Source organism: Chelonoidis abingdonii, chromosome 4, assembly GCF_003597395.2.
Source record: "Chelonoidis abingdonii isolate Lonesome George chromosome 4, CheloAbing_2.0, whole genome shotgun sequence".
Classification (NCBI taxonomy): Eukaryota; Metazoa; Chordata; order Testudines; family Testudinidae; genus Chelonoidis; species Chelonoidis abingdonii.
The window spans coordinates 79,277,489-79,297,852 of record NC_133772.1 but is presented as its reverse complement, the minus strand read 5'-3'; the positions used below and the strand labels follow the sequence as shown (position 1 = coordinate 79,297,852).

Genomic DNA, 20,364 nt, shown 5'->3' with positions numbered 1-20,364 from the left:
CTACTTATATAGGACCCCTAATCAGGTAAGCCCCGCCCCCAACTCAGGGCTCAGCCTCTCTCCCAGCACACGGCCCCTAGCAGCCTTCACACACACTCACTCACACACAAACTCCACAATACAATCCACAAACTACAAAAACCTGCTCCTCCAACAGAACTCCCACTGAAACTCCCCTGTTAGCGGCTCTGTTCGCTGGCTCCTGAGACAGGTTAGACATGGTAGTAATAGTACTGGCGCGAGTCACAGATACCCTAGGCTGGTGGTTGGACCCTCGCATGGTCTGCAGCAGAGTCCCATTCAGCCCTCCTCAACCATCCATCACCTTAGTAATGGAAGCATCAGACCTGGGTTGGGGGGCACACTTAGGAAACCTACGTACTCGGGGCAGGTGGTCATAGTCAGAGATACTGCTCCACATCAACGTAAAGAAACTCAGAGCAGTGAGACTAGTCTGCCAGACCTTCCATACCATATTGCAAGGTCAGTGCATGGTGGTGTTGACTGACAACACCACTGTCATGTTTTTACATAAACAAGCAGGGCGGAGCCCGTTCCTTCCCTCTCTGTCAGGAGGCTCTCCACCCATGTGATTTTGGTGAGGATGCCTCCAGGTGAATGGAGTGGACTAAACTTCCAGGAGCGCGGAACAAACTTATGGACCACCTCAGCTGGTCATTCCGCAGTCATGAGTGGTCCATCCAGATGGATGTTATACATTCCATCTTCCAATGGTGGGGGTTTCACTGAGTGGACCTATTTGCTACCAGGAGCAACAAGAAGTGTCCAGCGTTTTGCTCTTCAAAAAGCCCAGGCTGGGCTCTGTCTCTGATGCATTTATGATACCCTGGGGAACCATTTACTGTATGCCTTCCCTCTGATAACACTCGATCACAAGGTTCTCCTCAAGATCCGCAGAAACAAGGTGGAGGTAATTCTGCTGGCTCCTGCATGGCCACGTCAACATAGATACACCACGCTTCTGGAGCTGTCAGGGGACACCCCGATAGCACTGCTGCTCCTCCCTGGTCTCATTACATAGGACCACGTCTGCCTGCTTCACCTGGCCCTCCAGTCCCTCCATCTCATGGCTTGGAAGCTTCATGGTTAAACTCAATGGCACTCCAGTGCATGGAACTGGCAAGGGAGGTGCTCCTTTATAGCAGGAAACCTTCTGCTAGGGCCTCTTATCTGGCCAAATGGGAAAGGTTCTGATGCTGCTGTGATTGCAGTCATGTACCCCCACTTCAGGCATATATATACCATTCATCCTGGATTATACTGCGTCTGAAGCAGTAAGGCCTGGATGGATCATCCATCAAGTTACACATTGTTGCCATCTCAATATTCCACCCAGGAGAGTTGGGGTGCTCCAAATTCACCAACCTTGTGGTGGGCCGTTTCCTTAAGGGCATGGAATGGCTATATCCACGGTCCCGCCCACCAGCACTGGCTTGGGATCTCAACCTAGTCCTAGCTAGACTAATGGGAGCCCTATTTGAGGCACTGGCTACATGTTCCCTTCTGTATCTCTCATGGAAGGTGTCCTTTCTGGTTGCCATCACATNCCCCCCCCCACCACACACACACACAATCTTCCACACGGACATGGTACAGCTCAGGCTACACCCAGCCTTCCTGCCCAAGGTGGTATCCCAATTCAAAATTGGCCAGGACATTTTTCTACCAGTTTTCTGTCCCAGGCTTTGTTCACTAGATGTGCCGAGAGCACTAACATTCTACATTGAGCGCGCACAGCCTTTCAGGAAGTTGAACCAGCTTTTGTAGCAGTGGCAGACTGGATGAAGGGCTTCCAGTCTCCTCACAACACCTTTCTTTCTGGATGCAAACTATGGACTCAAGCCTCGACCACCACTTTCCTGGCCCAGGTGCCCATCCAGGAGCTCTGCAGAGTGAAAACCTGGTCCTCGGTTCATATGTTTGGCATCCATTATGGCGGCACTCAGGATGCTAGAGATGACGCAGCTTTCGGCAGAGCAGTGCTCCAGTCAGTGATTCCTTAACTCTGACCCCACTCCCCTGTTGGAGAGCTTGGGAGTCACCTAATTGGAATCAATGTGAACAATCACTTGAAGAAAAGACAGTTACTCTCCTTCTTGTAACTCTTGTTCCTCAAGATGTGGTGTTCACGTCCATTCCAACACCCACACTCCTTCCCCTCTGAGGTAACCGGCAAGAAGGAACTGAAGGGGTGTCGGGTCAGCAGGGTCATATATTGAGCGCCATCAGGGCGCCAACCTGACAGGAGCTGCTGAGGGGAAAAGTTTCCAATGACTGCACACAGCGCACACACACCTGATTTGGAATGGAGGTGAACAACACATCTCAAAGAACAACAATTACTAGAAGGTAAGTCTTTCATCTGCATATTTCTGGTGCTTGAGTCTGTCATCTGACTACTTCGCTTAGTAGTTGCATGTTGATGTTGAATGGGATTGGAGAGAGAATTGATCTTTTTGGGACTCCACAAGTGAGTGGTCTGGTGGTGGAAATGCAGTTTCCCATCACCACTCTTCAAATGTGTCCCTCCAGGAATGTCTCAAAGCATTTTAGTGCATTACCATGCCACTTCTTTCAGGTGAGCCGGAAATATTTTTATGGCCATGTCATAAACAGATGGTTAAGGGTTAATGTCTCTTTTTTACCTGTAAAGGGTTAAGAAGCTCAGTGAACCTGGCTGACTCCTGACCAGAGGACCATAGGGGGACAAGATACTTTCAAATCTTGGTGGAGGGAAGTCCTTGTGCTTTTTGTGTTGTTTGTTGTTCACTCTTGGGGCTCAGAGGGGCCAGACGTACACCTAGGCTTTCCCAATCTTTCTGAATCAGTCTTTCATGTTTCAAAATTATAAGTAATAGCAAGGCAAGATGGATTAGTCTTATATTTTCTTAACTTGTAAATGTGTCTCTTTGCTGGAAGGATTTTTACCTCTGGTTGCTGTAACTTTAAGGCGGGGGGGGGTCCCCTTTAGTCTATATGAATCTGAGTACCCTGTAAAGCATTTTCCATCTTGATTTTACAGAGATAATTTTTACCTTTTCTTTCTTTAATTAAAAGCTTTTCTTTTTAAGAACCTGTGATTTTTCCTTGTTTTAAAATCCAAGGGATTGAGTCTGAACTCACCAGGGATTGGTGGGGGGAAAGAAGGGAGGATGGTTAATTTCTCCTTGTTTTAAGACCCAAGGGGTTTGGGTCTTGGGTTCCCCAGGGAAGGTTTTGGGGGAACAGAAAGTGTGCCAGACACTATGTTCTGGCTGGTGGCAGCGTTACCAGATCTAAACTAGGAATTAAGCTTAGAGGGGTCCATGCAGGTCCCCCACATTTGTACTTTAAAGTTCAAAGTGGGGGGAAAAAAACCTTGACAGGCCAACAATATCAAATGCTGCTGAGGTCCAGAAAATGGATATCTGTCCTCTAGCCAGTGACAGCAGATCATCCGTCAGTGCTACTGAAGTGGTTTCAGTTCCGTGTCTTGTCCTGAATCCAGACTCTGCTGGATAGAATATTAGAATTTAGAATATTGGCTTCAATTAGTTGAACTTGAACTCAGTCTTAGACTAGCTTGTCTAGGAGCTTGCTGAGTAATGGGGGGCTTGATGCTGGCTAGGAGTTCGGCTAAAATCAACTCATAGGTGAGTTTCTTCAGTGCTGGCCAGACTATTGCTTGTTTAAAAAAGGAGGGAAGGATTCCTTCCCTGAATGACATGTTGGCTATTTCAGCCAGGAGTGGTATCAATTGCTCATGACTTTTTCACAAGCCAGGAACGGCATGGGTCAAGACTCTCTTTAGGTTGTCCAGCACTTCTTGCCGAGTTAATGTATTGAACTCCAGGAATGCAAGCAGGGCTGTAGATTGGTAGGTATAAGTGGGGCAAATCCAGATATTTTGGAAAGTTTTCCTGAATGTACATAATCTTTTCAGCCAAATAGGATGACAGTTCTTCACGACATTTAACCAGTATCAGAACTGAACACCATCGGCACTTAGGATTGAAGTAGTTTATTGCCTTGTATATCTCCTTTGGGTGGTCTTTAGTAGCTTTAGGGGAAGCTGATAGGAACATTATCAGGCGGCTGTATTACAGGCCAAAAGAGGCTTGGAGGAATTAGTTGTTTTTATCCTGTTTGTATCAGTCAATGTTCGCTGCTGGTGCTTGAGTTTCTATCTCTTCTATCCATTTGATGCTGAGTTTCATAAAACTAAGTGGGTCAGTATGGGTGATAAGGGGAAGGGGCTTTTAGAATACCAGTGTGTTGATGTTCCAAGCTAATATACAGGGTTTTACCAGATCTTCAATTCCTTGTCTTGAGTGCAGCTGTCCTTTCATATACCTTGGAATTTGTTGGAATCAATGAGTCTTTGTGGTCAAATTGGGATCATAAGTCTTGTTACCTGGAAGCTGAAAGATCCCTGACTGTTATCTTAATGATATAGGGGTCTGTTCAAGACAGTAGCTGGTTAGTGATGATCTTGATACTGATGAGGCTGAAGATGAGGTTCAGGGTCTGTGGGTTGGCCTGTAGATGACTTGTGAGATCGCTAGGAAGGTGAGTGAAGAGCTGAGTTTCTCAACTTTTGCATCTGCAGTCTTTCAATAGGCACATTGAAATCTCCTAATTTTTGTTTTGCTTTGTGCTGGCTGCTTCCAGCTCATGCTGAGGTAATAGTCCCATGCAGCATATAGGTATTAAATGTCTGGAATCTAGTTTCTTACGTCTGCTGTGCTGATTCTTTGTATAGTTCCTTCCCTTTTGGACTGATAGGTGGAATGGGCCATAGAATGATCAGAGTGGACGAATAAGTTTTATGGGTAGAAAATGCCTACAGGAAAAAACAGATGTGTTGGATACCTTTTAGCAACAGTGACCTGGTTGAATTCAGGGAATGTGTGGTGCTGGAGCAGTATGTTCCTAAACTAGTTGTAGGTATGCTGTAATCATGATGGCATAACAGTGGAAATAATGACAATATGTAGTGATGAGCCCAGCAAAAATGGGAGGCATTAATGGCATCAGACATTCATTTCCTTAACACAAACTTTCTAATATCATGACTTCCTTAATGCTCTTACCTGCTTGGGGGAAGAGATGGGATGGAGAGAAGAGGGGTGATAAGTACTTACTTATTTATAGGCTGAATTACAACTGTAAAGTGGCTTTCTGGCCAACAAGTGGCAGCAAAAGCTGGAAGAGCAGGACTAGGGCTCAGGGCTCCTTCCTCAGAGGGCAGAGCCCTTAAGCAGCCTTCTTCCTCATGGCGGCTCTTTTGTTGGAGGGAGGTGTTAAGAGAAGTGCATCAGCATCCCTGACATTTAGAAATCAGAGATTTTTCTAAAATTGTCGTAAATGAGTGAAGTCCAGTGCCCTGCTGTTTCTGGTAGTGATAATGGTGCCATATAGGACCAGCAGGAGCTGGTTCCTTACCACTGTTATGTCCCTGTGGCAGGGGTGAGGGAGGTGAGTTGAGGAATCCTTCACTAATGTGCATACACTCATGAGGGTGAGAAGTGTCACATTAGGGAGGAGTTTTGTTTTTTCAGCAGTTAGGCAATTGAGGTATTGTGTGTCCTTATTAAAAATAGGTTGTCCCAACTATCCTGGAGAAGTTCAAAGAGAAGAAGCCTCAGGTTGTGCAGGCCCTGCAGGAAGCCATAGATGCAATCTTCCTTACGGTAAGGAATACTGTGCTACTGAGAATTGATCATACTCGTTGTTTGAAAAGTCTCTTCTCTTGTTCCTCTTCTGAAGCTAACCACCTCACATGTTCAACCTTTTAGACTACATTGCAGAACATAAGTGAGGATATTTTGGCTGTAATGGATAACAAAAACCCAACAATCAAGCAACAGACATCCCTATTCATTGCAAGAAGTTTTCGTCACTGTACACCTTCTACCCTGCCAAAGAGCCTGCTAAAGCCCTTCTGTGCTGCTCTTCTTAAGGTAAAACTGGATGGATTGATACTTCTGTAGGAAGCAGTATGTTGTGATGGATGCATTGGACTGAATGAGGTGAGACGCCTTTCTGATAGGATGTACCATGTAGTGAAGCTTTGCGTATTCTGGTGCAGCAAGTATAACAAATGGGAGGGTTGGGTGACAACTAGCCTGCAGCAATGGAGACTAGTTTTCTTTATTCCAGTGGAATAATGTTATTTGATCCTGTTTAGTTTCCTGAATGGGAAAGACTCTTCCCTGAGGTACAGGTGAAGTTTTAGGACAAGAGTGGAAATCACTGACTTAGGAGAGACTAGGCCTGCTTGTGACATTGTATAAGCTTTTTTCCCCTGAACTAAACTTCTGCCACTCTGTCATAAAATGATATTGGAGGGGGCAATAGCTTTAAGATAACTAGTCGCCAGTGGACTACACTAACACCTCCTCCCTTCATTCAATCCACTCTTCACCACAAGTATTTCCAGTAAAAATAGGGCATTGCTATTATAATTTATAACAGTACTTAGTACTCACCTTCTTCTTTACAAATGAATCCTCTCAACAGCATATCAATGACTCTGCCCCTGAAGTTAGAGATGCTGCATTTGAAGCACTGGGCACAGCTCTGAAGGTGGCTGGAGAGAAAGCTGTGAACCCTTTCCTAGCAGATGTGGACAAACTCAAACTAGATCGGGTGAGCTTATGGATTTGGACAGTATGCTGTATATGTAGTGGCTCGTGAAGTGCTTTCATACCTCTGCAGTGTCCTAGTGTGTTGTGGGTAACAAATTTCCTAATTCCCATGTAGGGAATAATCCATTTCTAAGGTGTATTTTCTGAGGCTTAATGTGGACTAGTATTTAATGGTGTGATGTTCGTTTCCCATGCCCCCCAACCTGCCAGCTGTAACTTGGTCAGTTTAGGATCATTAAAGGCACCGACGTCTAAACTTGTTAGTGTACGTTAGCTAACATTGCACCTTAAATCCTGATCTAGATACAAGGCCTCTGTTGTTAGTTTGGAGGTTGTGGTATCTGCAATAGATTTCTATCTTACCTCCTTTCTGCCAGCTGGAGTTTGGGACTCTGTCAGCTGGTTTGTGACCCTAGTTAAGCTTCAAATCCTGCATAACACTATGTATGGACTTGTCCCTTCAGGGTGAGGTATTCACCTATGTACAAATGCTGACAGGCTTGTTAAATAAGCTTTTAAACTATATAGTCAGTCATTTTATAAGATCTTCCTTTCTATATACACATCTTCCACTTACATTAATGGGAGTTGTATGCACACATAAGAGACTGTACCGTGTGGACTAGAAGTTCAAATTGATGCCATTGTCCTGTTAACGTTGCGAAGTGCTGCTTAAATAGCATTGGCTTTTTGGCAGTAAAACAAGTTGTATGATTTTCATGTAGCTCCTGGAGCTGTAGTGTCTCAGAGCTGGCTCTGGATTGGTGGCTTTGACTGGTTAGATGCTGCAACTGTACTTAAATGGCTTTGGTCTCTTAACATTGTTCCTTAGATTAAAGAGTGTGCTGAAAAGGTGGAGCTGGCTTATGGTAAGAACACAGGTGGAGCAGCTGATAAAAAGGAATGCAGACCTGTTGCTGGAAAGACCCCAGTTCTTTCAGGGGCTGCTGGGGACAAGGATACAAAAGACACTTCAGCCAAATCAGGACCTTTGAAAAAGGCTCCTGCTGCCAAGGTAAGTGGAATGTAGACAGTCTGCCTTGCACATGATGGCTTGAGATAGTTACTGCTTGAAACCCCAAAGTTGGCCAACTTAAATTTCCTCCAGTTGCAGCCCTCTGCAAATCTAATCTACAAGTTAATCAAAACAAATCTTTTCTTCTGTTCCTGTTTTACCTCTTGTTCAGGAGTAGGTGGTATGCAGTAACAGGCTTTAAAAGAATGCATCCTGTACTCTTTCAGAAAGCAATCTGGTGTGGAATTGAGAATTCCACTATTATCTGTCCACTAAATGATTTCTTGCTTGTGTTTTAATGCCAAGTCCTGATGATACTGCAGACAGCCCAATGAATACTTTCAAAGTAAGCAGTAATACAACTGGGCATGCCAATGTAATACTAACGCATCGCTGAAGAGAGAACACACTCAATGACAATATGTTGCTATTGCAGTTAACATGCTCTGGAGTGTTATCTTCCTGATTATCAAATGTGTAAATTACTAGTCTGGATTGAAAAAAACAAAACCTGTGATTAAATTTTTAAAAGCTTCAAGCAATACATTGTTGTCTTAGCACCCTTCAGTCCTCTTTGCTTGGTCAAACAGTTGTTGAGGAATGCAGAAGTGAATATTTAAATTGATCAAGGGTCTCAAAACACCTGTTCAGTACTGTAGTGAAAAACTAATTTTATTTTTCCAGACTGCAAGTCACACTTTATGCCTAACTGCAACCTCAAAGGAAATTGATTTGATTAACTTATTGTTCTCGCACCCTTTTCAAATGAACATTAATCCTTCTATTTCCACTGCCTTTAACTTCTCACTATTATTTGACCCAACTCCTGAAATTTTACTGTCCTGGAAATGAGACGTCTGAGCGAGTCTGTTCGTTATCATCCTGCCCATTGCACACTGCTACTGTTAAAAGTAACAACTTGTTTTGTCGAGCTACATTGTTACTAAAGACGTAAGTCTCCTTAATACAGGGGTAATCAGTAGGCAGACTTTTTGGGCCAAATCCAGATGGCCAGACACTTTTTAACGGACCACAAAATCTTTTTGTTTGTTTAGTACTATCATGGTTCTTGCAGTGTGAAAAAATGTTTCTCCAGAATCTGGGCCTTGACCAAGAAATTGGACCTTCTCAAAAAAAAATAGAGTACCCCCGTCTTAATGTATCCTTGGAAGTAGAGCATGGAATGTTGGAAAGCAAGACTGTTTGATTTTAAGTATTGATTTTGAACTCTGGTGAATTAAGAGCTTGATCCTTGCTAACTCTTGTTTCCTCCTTAGTCCGGGGGCCCTCCCAAGAAAGGCAAGCCAGCTGCAGCTGCTGGTGCAGGAGGTGCTGGAACTAAAGGCAAGAAAGGATCTGAGACCAAAGAGATATTTGAACCTGAACTCTCGGTAAGTACTGTACTATATTCTGAAATGCGAAGTGCAATGCAGTATCATGTAAGCAGTGCTAGTTGGGCTGTTCTCTTGATTTTGTAGAATTAATGGCCCTGAAGTTGGGATTGAAATACCTGAAGCAGGGGAAAGCAATGGGTTTAAAGTGGAACAGTATGTGAAGAACTGTACATAACTGTTAATCTTGACTTGTGGAGCCTCTAATAAACACACTCAGGTTGTTTTCTGTACAATCTATTGTTCAAATATCTGTGGGGACTTCTGTGAACTTAACTGTGGCCTAAGTGTGAGTTCTTTTGCCTCTCAGCTGAACTGAGCTGTTGGGAGGAGTGGGGAGGCTGAGATGTAATTTCTGTGGAATTACCAGGTGTGTAACTAAATTATATTGTCTGGAGTTAAAAGTCTTGGAAACCCAAGAGTATCCTGGAGCTTGACTCTGAAACCTAGACTGAAATACCCTCGATAGTTCAGTGATTTGCTCAGGCCTACCTATTGAAAACCTAGTCTGCTCCTGGGCTGTTCAGGAAGAATTTGAGGGTTTTGCAATTTAATCTGAAATGTTTCATACTGAGACATATAGTTTGTATCAGTAGCTATGTTCTGATGAAGGAGCAGAAAAAGTTAGAAACCCAGAAGGAAGCTGTCTGTGTGCTGAGCAGCAATAAAAAGCAAGTCATTGTGTTTGGACTCCTTCGTGTAGCCTTCATGCTCTAGTTTTGCATCGAGAGTCCTAAAAATGAGAATCTTCCTAGTTATTTGATGCTACTGGTGTAAAAATTGAATATCTGACAGGCTGTCAAATATACAGCCCTTGAGGGAGATGCAGATGAGAAGAACCTAGTGGGAATGAATGAATGAGATAAGCTCCCTCCTTGTGGATAATGCACTAAAATAAACTTGCTAAAGACTACTCATCCCCTCTCCTAGAATGGACATGTAAAATGTCTTCTCTACTCTCTCCCTCCCCCACTCTCTTTATCAGTCCTCCTGGTGATTGACTTTTCTCCCTGACTAAATATTCATAAGAGCTGCAAAGCTGCACTAAAATTTGCTTAACCCTAAAATTAAGAAGACAGCACAAGATTACACCTTGCTCTTCTCCCAGTATGTCTGATTAACTTTTGCTGGTTGCTATACTTAGATTGATCTCCTCTATCATAATGCATGGGTATTCTTTCTCATAACTTAAATGCCTCCTCCTGAATACCACTTTCACAAGGCCTATAAACTGTAATCTGCAGCAGTCATCTCAACTAGCAAAAATAATGTTCCTCCTCTCAATCTCTTGTGGGGATCTACTAATTGGTCTCCTACATTGCATGTGCCTTGAGTCATGGTTATCTCTATGCCCTCCTGCACTCGTATACCAGTCAGTAATCTGATTATTAAAGAGCATGTGGTAAGGTGTTAACCTTGTTGTATTCTGTCTCCAGATAGAAGTGTGTGAAGAGAGGGCTTCAGCTGTCCTCCCAGCCTCTTGCATACAGCAGTTAGATAGTGGTAACTGGAAGGAGAGACTTGCCTGCATGGAGGAGTTTCAGAAGGTAAGTATTGTGCAACGGATAGTAAGAGGATGACGTTTTTTTTTTGTTTTTTTTTTTAAAGGAAGCGTGAAAAACTGGAATTAATGACTTTCTGCTGCCATTTAGTCTCAGCCTGTTACTCTGACTACTGCAAATGTCTGCCACAATCTACCAAAATCCCTGCTGGCTCCACACTAGCCAACAATTAAAATACAAATGCTGGCTGTAGATGCTTCTAGTTTCAAATGCCAGCTGATTGCATCCTATTACATCAGCCTTTACAGCTGGGAATATGAGGGATCTCCATTGTCTCCCTTGGAAAGACACAAACTAAGCATTATGAGTTGCAGACACTGGTCTATTTAGTGTGGAGCTGGCTTTCTTCCCTTAAAGCATCCTTACCATGTGATGCTTTTGGACTGAGTCTTACTTTAAAAGGCACCTACTGCACATCTGCAGATATTTCATATCCTATTGCAACTGCTATTAAGCTTCAGTATTTGGCATATAAACAGACTTAAGTGTAGTGGCATATCCCTTTTACCACAAAGGGCTGCACTTCATAGTCTGATGGGGTCTGGAGCAGCATCTAGCCTCTAGCAATCGTTAAGCATTCAAGTTTTCACTGGGACGCAACTTCCCCTCTTGGAATGCATTAAAGAGCAGCTTTGAAAGCTACAAAGTAGACTCTTAAGTCCAAGATGTTTGTACTCCATTTTTCTGAAGAGTTGTCTGGTGCAACCTCTGTTTTAAGTTGAAACGGTACTGGGTATGTGATAGACCTCTCAATAGTTACTGGATTTTTTTTAGAGGATGCTGTGTTATTTGTCCAAGACAATATTGCCATTTAAAAAAACTTGTTGGGCATGACTGCTCGTATGTTTGGAGTTTTGTATGGGTGCACGTTAAGTAAAACGAAGGAAACAATACAAATACATTTAAAAAGGCCTTTTGTCTAAAGGACATAACGGCTCATAGGCCCCCACTTGGTGTAAAATGAAATCCAGACTAGTCCTGTTTATCTTGCAAAGAAGCCTAAATTGCAAATCTCACTCACAGTAGTTTCCTTGGATTTTATTTTGCATGTTTTGGACCTAATGGTTACTTTGATTTTGACCCTTTAGGCCGTAGAACTGATGGAGAGAAGTGAAATGCCCTGCCAAGCTCTGGTGAGGATGCTGGCCAAGAAACCTGGGTGGAAGGAAACCAACTTTCAGGTAGACCACTATCTTTTCCTATATATAATTGATTGCAGTCTCTTGCTACAACAATAGTCTGTTACTCCATTGTACACCCTCTTACCTGCTAAAAGAAATGCAGATCTTAGGCTATAAAAATGCAACTGCTGGTGGCCGGTTACTTCATTGCTTAAACAATAAATACTCTCTGATTTGAGCATGTCAGTTTCTGCTTTAGGATTCTTAGTGGGGCACTTCATTCCAAGTAACTTGTTTTTCTTCATGCCTTTGTAATAGAGGAACAATCTAAAGAAATTCATATTTAGAGGCCGCCTTTAAAGAAATACTGTTAGCTTCATTTAGGCCTGAAGTTGGGCTTTTGTAGAAAATATTTTTGATACCCAGTATAAATTGAAATCAACTGAAAAGAAATTCTATTAAAATGTTCTGGGGATCTTAACATAGCTATAGTATAATACTCCTATATCAGATAAAACAGTGGTTGAAGGCGCAAGAGTTTTTGGTGTAAGCAGTGATAGAAGCACCTCAGTTTTAATAGTAGTTCTAGAAGTCCTTTTGTCCATCCATTCTTGGGTAAAATTTGAACAGCTGTATTTTTGTGGCTCTCTCAGCAAGAAAAGAAAATAGAGTTCTTCTTCGAGTGCTTGTTCATGTCCATTTCATATTAGGTGTGTGTGCTCGCCACATGCACCAGTGCCAGAAGTTTTTCTCTCAGCAGTATCCGTGGGGGACTGGCTCTGGTGCCCTCTGGAGTGGCACCCGCATGGCATAGTATAAGGGGCGCTGCCAGCTCCCCCCACCCTCAGTTCCTTCTTGCTGCCAGTGACAGTGCTGGAATGTCTGTTGCTTCGGCTAGCATTGATTCCTTCTCTGTTCTTGTGATCTTTGAAATTCTGTAAAATAGTTATGCACAGTAGTTTTCCTAGTTACCCTTAGTAGTAGTTCTCAAACTCTGTTAGTCCTGAACAAAACCCGGTCGAGGCATGCCCCAGTCCGCAGGCTTTAAGCCTTGCGATGGCTGCAAACAGCCTATGCCTGTCAGCAATCCACACATCTGCTAAGTGAGGGGCATATAAGTGACAAGTGCCATATCTACATGTCCTTCAAACCTTGGACGAAGAAGGAACTCAATATCTGTCTAAGAATGCTCCTAATGGAGTTGGCACTCACACCAGCACTGGCGCAGTGGTCTAACTCTGCACCGAGCACTATGGCCTCTGTACGCAGGGCTACCCCGGCGCTGTCCATGAGCCAGCACCAGTCTCCCTCCATGACTCCGGTCAAGAAGCAGAAAAAGTCTGAGGAGAAGATCTCCTACGTCGTACAAGAGAAAGGAGAGGGTGAGGGTGAGCCAAGACCAGTGTCGGGCAGCTCAACATCCCCCTTGAGAAGTTGGGCCCCAGCTCAAGTCAAGTGGTGCAGCCCATCCCATGCCTTGACTGTGACTCTGGATAGCAGTGCAGGCCCTGGCCAGCTTCAGATGACGTCGACACCTGAAGCCCTTCAAGCAGCTCAAGAGATCCTGATGCTCCTGGTGCTGCCCTTCACCGGCTCCTGCGGTACCCCAGTCTTGGGGAAAATCTGTGTTGGGATCTATGCATGTGTCTCTGCCTCAGCGTTCCCCATCGAAGGAGACATCCCTCCAGTGTTCACCTACTTGCAGCTGTCCTGCCTAAGGATGGGATAGGCAGGCTCAGCGAAGCCCTCTTCGGTCCTGGCACCGGGGGCACCGATTGAGGGACTCAAGGCGTACCTCACCAGTAGAGTGGCACAGACCCTCTAAGGCACATACCACTTTGCAAGTGCTCCAGGACCAGCTTTGACCATCTTCCTGGGCCCAGAGCCAATCCCAAGACTGATTGGGTACTGGAGATCGCCGGGCCATCACCTGTCTCCAAAAGGAAGGTCACCCTGCTCGGGATGATCCGGCAACTGGCTTGTAGTAGCTCTCGGTCTCATTCGACATCCCAGTCTGGTAGTCGATGTAGATCCTCTGAATGTTAGTGCCCAAGAGCCCTACCAAGACAGTCTTGCTTGGACAGGTCGGCTTCAGGATGCAGTGACTGGCACCAGTCGGACAAGAGCCACCGCTCAGTCCAATCCTGGTCACTCGGGACCGACTGCTCTGGTGGTAGCTCTAGCTCTAGCTGGGAACGAGGTTCCCTGACTGTGGGACGAGCCCTGGTACTGACTATATTATCAGCACCACAATCTGTCCCATTTCCCCAAGCGTAGTGTCTGGTACATGTATCTGTGGAACCCTTAGGGGTTCACCCAACCTTTCCAGGCTGCTCACTCTGTGTCAGGAGCCTCTGAGAGGCCAGCGGCCTCGGTATCCTATCCCCCTCTGGTGCTGGAGACTTCAGGGGGTAAGATCCTGCAGGTCCAGGAGGACCCAGGGAGCAAGTTGCTGTGCCGCCAGTGGACATGAGGGTTCCCATGGAACTGGCATGAGCATTGTCTGGTGATGATGAGGACATCATGGGACCCCCCCTTGCCAAGTTCCTCAGGATGATTAGAAGTTCCTGATGTGCCTTGATAAGAGGATTGCTTCTAACCGAGGGCTTCAGGCAGAGGATTTGGAAGAGCCCTTGGACTCTGTTTGATGTCCTCAGCTCCTGCCAGGGTGGCTCTACCTCTTCACGAAGAGGTTTCTAAGATCGCTAATGCCCTGTGGCAGACGCTCCCTTCTCCCTGACCCGTGTGTCTCTAAAAGAGCTGAATGCAAGTACTTTGAGAGCCAAAGAGCATGAATACTTGTACTCCCACCCAACCCCCAATTCTCTTGTGGTTGAGGCAGTTAACCACAAGGAGAGGCAGGGACAACCTGGGGCCACCCCCAAAAATAAAGGACTCAAGGAGGCTGGATCTTTTTGAATGAAAGGTTTATTCGTCTTCCAGTCTTCAGTTGAGAGTGGCCAACCACCAAGCTCTCCTTGGCTGATCTGATTTCAATATGGCAAGCCATGGCCAAGTTCAAAGGGTCGCTCCCTAAGGCTTTCAAGAAGGAATTCTGAGCGATCCTCAATGAGGACGTGACCGCAGCCAGGGTGGCCCTCCAGACAGCATCAGATGCTGTGGATGCTGCTGCCCATGCCATGGCTTCCACTATCTCCATGCGGTGAACCTCTTTGCTGCTCCTCTCTGGATGCCCAATGGGGCCCAGCAGTCAATGTGGAACTTGCCCTCTGGTGGCCAGGCCCTATTAGCGGAAGACACAGTAAATTGCATGGCATCAAGGACTCCTGCACCACCCTAAAAACCTTGGGTTTCTACGCCCCAGCCCTGGCACGTAAGCAGTTCAAACTGCAGCAATCACAGGGCCTGGGGAGTCAGCCTTGGCAGGATCAGCCCCCATAAATGAGCCAAGGGCTACAAGCGCCGCTTGAGCCATCCACCTCTGCCCAGTTGGGCTTGACCTTTAAAGCAGGGGGCCAAACAGTCATTTTGAGGGTGTGCCTGAGGGCTACCTACCAGATTATTTACTGGAGCCATCCTTCCCTGTGTTCTCCAACTGCCTTTCCCTCTTCCTGCCTACCTGGATCGCTATAACCTCTGACCAGTGGATCCTCAGTACAGGGGAATTGGGTTATATCCTACAGTTCCTTTCTACCGTCCCCTTCCCTCCCACCTTCCCCATCCCTCTTCAGGGACCCCTCTCATGAGTCTCCTCACGCAGGAGGTAATGGAGTTACTACAGCTGGGTGCGGTGGAAGAAGTTCCTTATGAGTACATCAACAAGGGGTTCTATTCCCGGTACTTTTAATCCCAAAGGCCAAGTGCGGTCTATGGCCCATCCTGGACCTGTGAGACCTCACAGGTATTTAAAGAAATTAAAGTTCTGCATGGTTTTCCTGATTTCTGTTATCCCCTCCCTGGATCCGGGAGACTGGTATGCCGCCCTTGACTTGGACTCATACTTACACATAGTGATCTTTGAAGGACACAGACACTTCCTCCAGTTTACAGTCGGGGCCCCCACCACTACCGGTTTAGTCTTCCCGTTCAGCCTGGTGACAGCACAGAAAGTGTTTACCAAGTGCATGTTGGTGGTAGTGGCTTACTTCAGGTACTGGGGTATTCAGAGCTATCTGTACCTTGACAACTGGTTCATCAAGGACAGCTCTAGGTCTCAAGCCCAAAGGGATATCAGGGTGCTTCAGGCCATGTGTTGCTCTCTGGGCCTGCTGGGAAATGACAAAAAGTCGATGTCGGTGCTGAGGATAGAGTTCATCGGAGCGGTCCTTGATATGACCTGCGCCAGGGCGTTTCTGCTGCTGGAAAGGGTCAGATGTTGTCAGACCTCATCACGGAAGTCTCCATGTTCCCTCTGACTACAGCCAGGGTCTGTCTGCACTTTCTGGGTCACATGGCAGGATGCACTTATGTGGTCTGCTATACCAGGCTCCAGATATGCGTCTGCAACAATGGCTAGGGACAGTCTATTCCCAGTCCAGAGACCCTCTGGAAAAGATCGTTACCATTGCCTAGGCGATGCTTACCTCGCTGTGGTGGTGGACCAACCGCAAGACAGTCCTGGAGAGAGGTATGTTCAGCAACCCCCCTCACTCCATCGAGTTGGTGTTGGATGCCTCAGACCTCGACTGGGGTGTGGATTTCTGCGACCTCCATGCACAGGGCGTGTAGTCCCCAGAGGAGGCGAAGTTGCACATAAACATCAGAGCTCCGAGCAGTTCTGACGGACAACACAGCTGCTATGTTCCACATCAACAGTGAAGGGGAGCAGGCTTATAGACTTTGTCAAGAGGCACTCTATCTATGGGATTTCTGCATCAGCCATGAAATACATCTGGAAGCTTGTCATCTTCCTAGTGTCAAGAATATGCTGGTGGACCAACTCAGCAGGGACTTCTCTTCTCATCTTGAGTGGTCGCTCCATCCAGCCTGCATAACCTTCCAAAGTTGGGAAGCTCCCCAAGTGGCTTGTTCGCTACCAGACAGAACGTGAAATGCCCCTGGTTTTGCTCTTGGCAAGGTCCGAGCAAGGGCTCCCTCTCCAGTGCTTTCCTGTCATGGTCAGGGAGCGTGATGTACACGTTCCCTCCAGTTCCACTCATTGGCAGTGTCCTGGCAAAGATTGAGATACAAAGCACAGGTTATTGTGATCACCCTGGCGTGACCTGGTCAACATAGGTTCGGAATGCTCATGAGCTTGTCAGCACCGACTGCCTGGCCCCTGCCCAACTGCCTGGACCTGCTGCCACAGGACCATGTCAGACTCCTACACCCCAACCTCGAGTCCCTCCATCTCTCAGCGTAGATGCTGCATGGCTGAACCTAGAGGAACAGACTGTTTGGAAGGAATCCAACAGGTTCTCCTGGCGAGTAAGAAGCCCTCAACCAGACAGACTTACCTTGCCAAGTGGACGAGGTTTTCCCTCTGGGCGTCAGAGTGTGGCATCTCTCCCTCATGTTCTTCCATACAGGCTGTCCTGGACTACCTGCTCATTTGAGGAACCAGGGCCTGGCACACTCTTCCATTAGAGTGTTTTCTGATGGCATAACTGTCAGATTCTTGAGAGGGCTCGAGAGACTCTTCCCGCAGGTACAGACTCCTGTCCAGCAGCGGGGTCTTAACTTGGTCCTCCCTGGGCTCACAGCCCACTCTTTGATCCGCTGAGTTCCTGCTCCCTTGTCCACCTGTCATGGAAGGTTGTGTTTCTGGTGGTGGTGACGTCTGCAAGACGAGATCTCTGAAATTTTAAGCCTTGACCTCAGAACCTCCGTACACGGTCTTCTACAAAGATAAGGTTCAGTTACGGCCCCACCTGGCCTTCCTGCTTAAGGTGGTCTCCACCTTCCGTATCAATCAGGACATCTTCCTCCCGGTGTTCTGTCCCAAACTGCACAAGACCAGTGAGGAGAGGCATCTTCGTGCCCTGGACATCTGGAGGGCTTTGGGTTTCTACTTGGAACGTACCAAGCCTTTCTGAAAATCGACTCAACTCTTCATCACTACAGCAGATAGGATGAAGGGTCACCCAGTGTCCTCGCAGAGAATTTTCAGTTGGATTACCTCGTGCATAAGGACCTGTTAGAACCTGGCGGGGATTCCGCCACCACTGGTTGTCCGAGCCCACTCGACAAGAGTACAGGCATCTTCAGCCATCTTCCTGGCATAGATCCCTGTCCAGGACATCTGTAAAGCTGCAATGTGTTCACGTTTTCCGCTCATTATGCCATCACTCAGCAGGCCAGAGGTGACACTGGGTTCGGCCAAGCTGTGTTGCAATCTACATGACCATGAACTCCTACCCACTTCCAGGGATACTGCTTTAGAGTCACCTAATATGGAACCCCTGGCCGTTCAAAAAATGTTACAGTGGGTTCTCGAGAGAAAATTTCCTAATGGCGGACAGAGCTGTCCCTAGGGACTGGGACAACTTGGGGCCAGCAGCCCAGAGCCCCTGGCATTCCAAGAACTAAGCAAATCAAAGCAGGCATATCTGTCATGCTGAGGAGATTTAAACTTCAAGACTCCTTATCCACCTCCCTTTCAATTCTTATATTTTTTTTGCCTTTTTTTTTTTTAAAAAAAAAAAATTAGACAGCTAGTATTTTAAAATTACTATGAAGAACAAGTTTAAGCGTTGTTGTAATGTGCGTTGTTTGCCTGGACTGCTCAAGACCTGAATGCTTGTGCAGGAGGAACTCTTTGAGTTGGCTTCTTAAATACCTTCATCCTGTTTCACATCCGATACTCCTTGATGAAACATAGGAGCCTTGTCTTATAAGAGGCTTATTCAAAATGATACAAGCTACGAAAGTGAGATCTTGGAATAGTGTTGCCATTTTCATAATGTAATAAAAATACTGTAGTGATAAATAATAGTGTGTAATAAGCTTGTCATAAAAACAAATTTTTATTTCCAAGATCACTGATTTTATAATTTATGTTCAAGTAATGAAGAAAATCCTTGGAAATATTAATTTTATTTTTTTTTTAGGAGGGAGTCAACGAGACTGGATGTTTCAGTGAAAGGGGTTCACAGGTTGTTCAAGTTTGGGAACCACTGCTCTAGTTGCTTGTGTCCTGCTAGTTACTAATAACTTCGAGTATTTGTAAACCTACTCTTTATTCTATTTCTACTGGGGTCTTCTGAGATTCTGTTTGACGGGACTTCAGGCTAATCTGAGCTGCATTGTGGTCCAGGCTAGAACATATAGCAGCACACAAGTCTATTTACTTTCCTAATATGGATATGCTGTTTGTCCCTCCCAGGTAATGCAAATGAAGCTTCATATAGTTGCCCTGATTGCTCAGAAGGGTAACTTTTCCAAAACATCAGCCCAAATTGTGCTGGATGGTCTCGTGGACAAGATTGGTGATGTGAAATGTGGGAGTAACGCAAAAGAAGCAATGACAGCAATAGCGGAAGCATGTCTGTTGCCATGGACTGCTGAACAGGTCAGTGAGGAATGAATAGAGATTACCTCTGGCTGCTTAGTGTGGCTCATAACTTTCTCTTCTTCAGATATATACCATATTGCAACCACTCTCTCCTTACAGTAGAGCATTAATTATCTGTTGTGCATATATCCCTATCTATCTGTTTAACAGCACTGCAAAGTCTTAGGGTGTTCCATCTGATATATCAGTGACAATAAAGATTTGAATTTTCCTTTCTATTCCAGGTTATGTCCATGGCTTTCTCTCAAAAGAATCCTAAAAACCAGTCAGAAACCCTGAACTGGCTCTCAAATGCAATTAAAGAGTTTGGCTTTTCTGGGTAAGTCTTAGGATAAGGTATTGAATAGAAAAATTGGGATACGAGTTTTCGTTGTAGGAAAAACTGAGATTCTGCTTCTCCACAGAATGCAGTGTGGATCTATATTGTATTTTGACGGACTGCTGAGACAAGTGCATCAAGCCTTTGTTCTCGGAGTTCTCAGACATTAGCATTTAACTATAAGCTTCAAAAAGCTATTCAGTCATATAGACGTCTTCGTGGGTCAGTTAAGTGTTTAATATAGCCGTATAGTAAAAATAAGGAAGTCCACGAGTGAATACTGATTAGCTTCTTCAAGTAGTGTTCCTATGGATGCTCCACTGTAGATGTCTGCCGCCCTGCACTGCTGATTAGAGAATTTTGATAGCGGTTACTGTTGGGCCCACATATGCACTGTCTCTCCTCAAGCTTCAAGACTTGTACTTCCATGTAGCCATCCACCAAACCCACAGAAAGCACCTGTGTTTCATAACGGATCATATAACTATCAGTAAAAGGTACTGCCACTCTACAGAAGGTTTTAATGAAATGCTTCAAGGTGGTAGCAACTGATCTGAAGAGACAAGACATTCATGTCTACCCCAGCTTGGATGATTGGTTGCTCTGAGGTGAAACACTGGATTGATAAGAAGGTCCTAGTACCACATTGTCACTGCTCAACTGTCTTGGTTGTTGGAACTCTCAAACATGACAAAACATCCCCCTCCATGGCAGACACTAACTACAGATGTGGCAGGAACAGGTTGTGGAGCTCATCTGAACCATCTGCAGATCCAAGGGACTTGGTCCCCAGATGATGTGGGGCTACATACAAATGTCTCAGCTCTCTGAG

The 20,364-nt window shown here is 45.6% G+C and overlaps 1 protein-coding gene across 4 annotated transcripts in view; it reads left to right on the top strand.

The window, feature by feature from the left end:
* The window catches only part of CKAP5 (cytoskeleton associated protein 5), a 124,409-nt gene that overhangs the window by 46,118 nt on the left and 57,927 nt on the right, over positions 1-20,364 (top strand). For all 4 annotated transcript variants that reach the window (XM_075065292.1, XM_075065294.1, XM_075065295.1 and 1 more), the window contains exons 10-18: positions 5,604-5,693; positions 5,799-5,963; positions 6,523-6,651; positions 7,483-7,665; positions 8,943-9,056; positions 10,493-10,603; positions 11,707-11,799; positions 19,025-19,210; positions 19,438-19,532. In XM_075065292.1, the coding sequence (XP_074921393.1) occupies positions 5,604-5,693; positions 5,799-5,963; positions 6,523-6,651; positions 7,483-7,665; positions 8,943-9,056; positions 10,493-10,603; positions 11,707-11,799; positions 19,025-19,210; positions 19,438-19,532 (1,166 nt within the window). The remainder of the gene's footprint in view (positions 1-5,603; positions 5,694-5,798; positions 5,964-6,522; positions 6,652-7,482; positions 7,666-8,942; positions 9,057-10,492; positions 10,604-11,706; positions 11,800-19,024; positions 19,211-19,437; positions 19,533-20,364) is intronic.